Source organism: Hipposideros armiger, unplaced genomic scaffold (genome assembly GCF_001890085.2).
Source record: "Hipposideros armiger isolate ML-2016 unplaced genomic scaffold, ASM189008v1 scaffold_170, whole genome shotgun sequence".
Taxonomy (NCBI): domain Eukaryota; kingdom Metazoa; phylum Chordata; class Mammalia; order Chiroptera; family Hipposideridae; genus Hipposideros; species Hipposideros armiger.
The window spans coordinates 2857208-2864407 of record NW_017731520.1 but is presented as its reverse complement, the minus strand read 5'-3'; the positions used below and the strand labels follow the sequence as shown (position 1 = coordinate 2864407).

Here is a 7200-nt window from a genome sequence, read left to right as displayed (position 1 = left end):
AAAAAAAAAAAAAGAATCAATGCTAATTTATGGAAAACACTGTATACGATCCCTGTGCATGGTAGGGACTTAGCAACTCGTTGTTATTACTAATAATAGCCATTCATTTAACACTCATTAATGATTAAGATGGTGTATCTTATTTCTGAGACCACTGAGCAACAAGGTACCCGTTTTCCACCAGACGTCACCATCACAGGAATGTAATATTACGAAAGAGCTCCACCTTTCCAAGGGTGCAGCAGAAAATACTCTTCAGAGTATGACTATGCACCCTGAGCAGCTGAGCTCCAAATACACCCCTACCCACCATACCCACAGGGGAATGTCCAAAGTGTGTCTCCTCCCTGTCTTGTCAAGCTGGTTCGGTGTCTACGCTTATTTGGAACCTATTGACCCGAAAGCATCTTCTTTTTCTTTTTTTTCCTGAGAAAAATATTAAAGTTCTCATTAACATGTATGCTATGTTCCCTAATAAGCATTAACTTTAGAGTACTGTCTGAACATCAGGAAGCAACTGACTATAAAGGATGAGGCTTTGGGGCCACCAGATCTATGTTTCAATCCCACCTCTGTCAATTAATAAGTATGCATAATGGCCTTGGCATGTGACCTTCACTCTTTGTAAGGGATGTTTGCTCATTTGAGTAACAACGACAATGATACCTAGAGGATGACAATAGAACATGGTATTCTGGAGTCAGTTTTCCTCCTTTCAAACCAGGCTCCATCTACCCATAGCTATGTGTCCTTACGTAAGTCGCTTACTGGAACATGGAGCTACAACCCATTTGGTTGTTGAGGATTAAATTAAATCACACATGCACAGTGTTAAGTGCAGTGTCTGGCACACAGTGCATGATTACTAAATATCAGGGACTTCCGAGTCACCCTCATGTCCTTCACAGGGTTGTCAGAACCGTAAGGTAAGAAGAACATGGTATAATGCCAAACCTTGCAAATGCTTGTTATAGTAACAGTAAGTCCTGGTTTGGGCACCGTTTTAAATGCTTCTGTTACCATATGGTGTCTGCCCTTCAAAATATCTGGGAGAAACTTGAAAATCTACCCAGCGTGGCGATCTCAACTTACACTATCATTTCCACGCCACAGACTACAGATTGGCCTGCCCCTGAGTCCCCAGCTCTGGGGAGCCAGGCAGATGATGAGAGTAAGTGAAGCAGACAAGAGGTTAGGGGAAAGGCCTTCTTCGCTTTCTCACCTGTGAGAGAGGAAAAGAGAGAGGAACGTTTCCCTACAGTAACGATAGAAAATCATACAAGTGTGGCAATAAACGGCAGTGGACACTGGCCCCGGATCAGGGAACCCCAGGGACAATGGGACGTGACGACTGGAGAACATTAACCTGATCTCATGGACACAACACCTCTGGGCTCTAGTCCACAGCTGCCATGCTGAACGCAGGCCGAGCCTCGCCCTGGTTCAAAGAAGCAGGACATCTGGATTTGCATGCAAAATCCACCCCCAATTTAAAAGCTGATTTACAATGTTCAGAAAACCCTTGTGTGGGCAAAACCAATGGTTCCCACATGGCTGGATCTGGCCCCAGGACGCTTGACGTTTCTTGCAGATTCTGCCAGGCACAGTCAGCTCCTCCCAACACTGAGACAAGAGGCTTCTGTTCCAAAGCGCCAAGGAGCGGACGTGAGGCGTCTCCCCGTGACCTGCTTCTCACAGGAAAGGGTGATGCCAGCAGCCCCACCAGGTGTCGGACAGGCTTTGACATTGTTTTCTAATAAACCATCTGGGAGAGAAACGGCTGTCCTTTTTCAAAGACGTGCCACAAATCCTGCCAATGAAGGCTCGCTCCTGATTTGGCAAAGGGGAACATTTTTAGGTCCGGTAACTCAACCTGCATGGAAGGTGCAATTCAATCTTCCAAGCACTTGTGTGTGCTTTTCAGCAGTGGCGAAACCTGGACGACATTCACCGTGAAACAAAGGAGTTGACTGTAGTCCTTTGTGCTGGAGAAACAGCAGGGAGGCGCGTATCGACCAGCGTTGTGCCTCCAGCAATGGCGTCACAGGCGTGTCCTCTGTCTACTGCTGCTGGGGGAGCGTGAAGAGCCCGCACTCCAGCCCACTGAGGATAGGGACTGAAACTTAAGAATTAGCCCCTTGAATCCAAATCCAGCCAGGCTCTGTGCAACTTGGCTGTGTTGCCAACGCAGGAAGGCTTGGGTCGCCTATGAAAATATCTTAAATCAGCAGAAAAGGGTTGTAGTTTCATTGCTCATATAATTAGTGGGGCAGCCAGGTCAATCTGTTGTCCTTCACTCATTTAGGGATCTAAATATGTGCACTGCTGATCCATTAGTTGACCAAAAGGAAGAAACTTTCACATGAGCCCCTATATCCATGACTGCAGACAACCCTGTTGTGAACTAGGAAACTGCTTTACGACAGTTCCTCTCTCTGGAACTGTCTCTGGAAAGGGGCGGTCTCTAGAAAAGCCTGGAAAAAGTGATCCCAGAGAGCGCTGAAAATACATACATAGTTGGTTACATCCTCATTTGCTTTTAACGAGGAAGTCTCACAATTACGTTGTTTTATTGGAAAAACTTCCATCAACTTTAATGGAAGCCCCCTCCTTACTCCCATACAAGTCACTTCATTGATTAAAGAACGCCTTCTGTTTGTGGCAGCTTGTTTTATATAGTTCTCGAAAAACACAATCCGAATAAGCATCCTCACAAGCATTCCGCCAACGGAATAAAACCACAGTTTCCGTTCAAAGTGAAGGGTTAGATTAGAAACAGCTGGGGCGAATACTAGAAAATTCTAGCACTCATTTGGCCAGGGCCGCCTCATCGCGAATTTCCCCAGCTTTCTTCACTTTTGTAAAACATTCCTAATCCATCCATTTGTCAGTCCACAAGCATGGAGGAAGTTCGGCCACCTGAGGCGCTGTGGGGACAAAGCCATAGGCTCCAGTCTCTGAGGAGTTGAAACAGGAAACGGGCTTTCAGTCACTTATTCCTCACTCATGAGCATTTGTGACCCGCCTCCTCTGTTACAGGAGCTGTGCCCAGGGCTAGAAGCATGCCTACATTGCATCCTTCACCTCAAGCAGCAGAGGGGACGCAGAAGGGATGACAGGAGACGTGTACAAGGTTCAGGGGCTACACAGAGGGGTGTGCAGCTCTCTCTGGAGAGCCAAGGAGCGCGTGCCAGAGGAGGCCCATGTTGAAGCAGGTGGCTGTCCACACGTGGACTCAAACACATTGCTCACGGGAAACATAAATGATGAAAGACATCGCACANATATATATATATATATATATATATATATATATATATATATATATATATATATATATACACACACATATACACACACTCAGTTATTTCAGGAGGATCACGAATATTCCTGGTGACAACATTGATCAACTTTAAAAATGATTTGCATTTCGAAAATCGAATAATCCTGAATATGCACAGATGTTTTAAATATTAAATAAATAGCCATCACGTTTGGGAGTCACATTTGAGAGAGCAAATTATTTTATAACAATTATTTTAGAAGAACACTTGTAGACCCATTTTGAAATTTTATCTGGTAGGGCACATGTAAAGTTTAAATATATGCTACGAGGTATCAGCTCTGCAGGAACTGGTTTCATGGACCCCAAGGACCACCATGAGTAAGATAAGCTGGGAGAGCTCTCGGCAGCCCCTGTCTGGCAGCAGCGTTTTGTAGAAGCTGAAATCTGGAACTAGAGGACCATTTTCCAGAATGCCTAGTAGCTTGGAAGTCCTGATTCCCTGAGGGTTTCCCCAGTGCTGCTGCCCGCCTTGGGAGCTTACTGGGAAGGGCAGGATTAGGCCTAAGTCGCCTGGAAAGGACCAGCAACTGCAGCCAAGGAATTGGGCAGCCCAAACCGAGGGTGGACAGCTGCTTCGAAGGGCCCGCTGGCCCCTAACCCCTAAGCCTAAGCACTCAGGGGCTGAATGAAGTACAGGACCTGCGCTGCTTCTCCGGGACTAGGCCAAACCGATGGGTATCAGAGAAGTGACACCTTTCCTCTTATGAAGCAACCTAGACCCCGAAATGCTGATTCCCAGTGGAATGAGTCTTTTGCACGTTCCCCAGGCTCCATATATGGAAAAAACTGAGTATTTTTTATGTAATTTCATGTAGCAATCAGAAAGAACACGTTTACCATTCTCCTCCCACCCTTTATTTCTAATTCTTAGAATTATAACAAACATATAAAGTATTTATTTATAAAATGGAGTATGAGAAAGGAGCAGCTGAAATTTGGGCCTAGGGGTGAGTTTGAGAAAAAACGTTGATGCCCCGTGTGCATGCAAAGCACATGGGCACTAGCCCCACGACCACTATGAATACTGATTACGGATTGCTTACTTTGTCCCAGGAACTAAGTAAATTATGTCTAGTATCTGACTGCAGCTCACAATCACCACATAAGGCAGATACTATTATTATCTCCAATTTACAGAAAAGGAACCTGAATAAAGGGGGTGGGGTAATTTGCCCAAGGATAGTCGGCAGTGGACCTGGGATGATCACCCAGAAAATCTGAGCCCCCACTCCATGCGCATAACTGTTATTCTGTGCCAGTGGATTCTCTTACATGGGTTAGGATCAGAGCCACCTGGGGAACTTGGTTACAAGTGCACAGGCCCAGTGCCTACCCTTCCTCAAGGAGCCTGGGCATCTGCGGTCTCATTAGCAGCTTTCTGGGCGATTTTGATTCCCACCAAAATATGACACCCACTCTTCCATCGTTCTAACCCCCTCCCAGGTGTTGACATTTAAGCCTTCTTTAAATTATAGGATGAGATGTTACAGGTGGCGTGTCAGGCGGCTGGGGAACCTTAAACGCAGAATGACTGTCCGCCATGTTTTCATCTTTATGTTTTGTTTTGTTTTTTGCCACCATCACTTCTCCTCATTCTCCGAGGGAGCATTCCATCCTGACATGTCCAAGAGGCTCAAAAGGGTAAGTCTGCTCCTGCCCAAGTCGTCATCCAGCTCTCCCAACACCAAGGGGATTTCTGGCTCAGAGGGAGCCCAGGGCCACTCACATGTTTTCATGGACGGCTTTCATGGCTTTGGCTGCAAAACCCATGTTCCTCAGCACCTCGGTGTTGGTGTGCGAGTTCTCCAGAGCCTCTCTCTGGAACTCGATGGTGGACAGCGTGCCGTCAATCTGGGTGAGCTGCTTCTCAAACCTCTTCTTTCTCTTGAGTGCCTGCAATGCAGCTAAATAAGGGAGAAGCCACGTTTATAAGGACACAGCCCAGTCACTTACTCGGGGGACATTTGCTCAGCACCAACCAGGGACTCAGCATTGTTGACACCTACAGACAAAGAGGAGACCAGGTAACGCTGAGATACTCAAGAGTAAGCCCTGTCTTCCCATCACTTGCAACAGTTATCACTCCCGCAACCCTTGTTATCCTTGTCATCCGAAGACCCGGATGAAAGTGTCAGAGGGTGAAAAGTCAACTTTCATACTCCATAGAATGTACCACAGAACTGTTTCTGTCAGCACTGGCTTTAAAAAAAAAAAAAAGATAGATATATAAAAATAGGAGTAAAACTCATGCAATAGAAAAATAAAACTTTAGAGGAAGGAAGAACTTTAATGACTGTTTACTGTAAACCCGTTTCCTTGTCTCAAAGACAAGTTAATTGAGACCCAGGCAAGATGTGTGGCTTGGTGGAAGATACACAGTGAGTGGCAATGGATGCTGGATTCCTTGGGTCTATCCTTCAGTCTATTAATGTATCTCTTTTTTGTTCTGCGTTCTTGGGGAATTCCTTCACTTTATATTCCAGATCACGAAGCGGTCTTCAGCTGTAGTTATTCTACTGTTTTACCCTTTTATTTACTTATTTTTAATTATTCTTTCAATTTCTAAGAACTTTTTCTTCTACCTGTTCATTTATATGGCAGCTCACTCTTGTCTTATAACGCACTAGCCTCTGGAATCTCCCTGAAGATACTAACCCCAGTTCTGTTTCTAACATTTTTAAAAATTTCTTCCATGATTTCTCTTCTCTTGGGTTCAGATGGTTGCTTTGCTTATCTTGATCTTCCTCTTGCAGGCAATCGCCTTTCCTCGAAATTCTTCTGATTTTTCTGGGTTCATACGTATAACGTAAAGGCTAGAATAGTCAGTATAAGCTGATGTGCCTCTGGTAGTTACGTAAGTGTGTCTGTCTCTGGGGCCGCTCTCTTGAAAGGGAAGGCTGTGCGAAGCTCCGTAGAGGACATGGGTGGGGCACCCAACAGGCAGGCTTCCGTCAGTGGGTAGGCAGCAAGTAGAAAGGCTGGGGTTACCACAGTTGCCAAAGAAAGGCTTTCATTTGGGTGTGGGCTGTTTGTCTATATTTCCCTTTAGAGTGGTCACTTTTCTTCCCCGCCCTGTGGACTGCGGAGATCCGGGGCTCCCTCGGGCTCTGTTCTGCTTCTCTCTCCCGATGCAGCACCACAGTGTAAGTGCTTGCTGAACAGTACTTACCCTTAATATAGAACAGTTTCTATTTGTTTAACCTTTCCTTCAGAAAAGAGCCAGAACATTTTTTTTAAGTCATCTAGCATCAAGGTCTACTCACAAAACCACTCTGTAGAGAGGCTTTCCGCATCAGAGCCGTGTGAGGGCTTCCTCCCTCCACAGGGAGGATGGCCAGTCCACCCCCCCGCCCCCCGCCCACCGCTGACACCCTGTCTGTGGACCCCCAGCTGCTGCTGCATTTATCACACTGTCTTATAATGACTCGTAAAATCAGTTCCACCCGCCTCCCCTCTGAGGAAAGATTCTCTTCTCCTGTTCCCCTGGTATCTAGCACATGGCCAACAAAACACGAGCATATAACAAAAACAAACATTCGTTATTTGCTATATGCCAAGCTTGTGCAAATGCTTTGTGTGTTTTATGTGATGTGTGGCATTAACTCCACAAAAACTCTAAGAGTAGATACTATTATTGGCCTATCTTACAGAAGACGAAATGAACGAGTATTAAATGAATAAATTTGGTAGTCTCATGCACCCGGTTGAATGACAGCATGATATAATAGAAAACGTATGGCCTCCACCGCCAGTGTGTGAATCCTTCCTCCATGACTTGGTAGGTGTGTGCTCTTGGATAAGTCTCTTCACTTCCTTGAGCTTCAGTTTGCTCTTCTGGAAATGGGGTCATAAGC

The 7200-nt window shown here is 45.7% G+C and overlaps 1 protein-coding gene across 2 annotated transcripts in view; it reads right to left on the bottom strand.

Annotated features, from left to right (window-relative positions):
• Nucleotides 1-7200, bottom strand: part of CHMP4C (charged multivesicular body protein 4C) — a 42002-nt gene that overhangs the window by 15333 nt on the left and 19469 nt on the right. The window contains exon 3 of one of the 2 annotated variants that reach the window (XM_019651981.1): nucleotides 5073-5239. In XM_019651981.1, the coding sequence (XP_019507526.1) occupies nucleotides 5073-5239 (167 nt within the window). Of the gene's footprint in view, nucleotides 1-5072; nucleotides 5251-7200 lie in introns of both variants that reach the window. The other variant, XM_019651980.1, reaches the window with a different exon arrangement.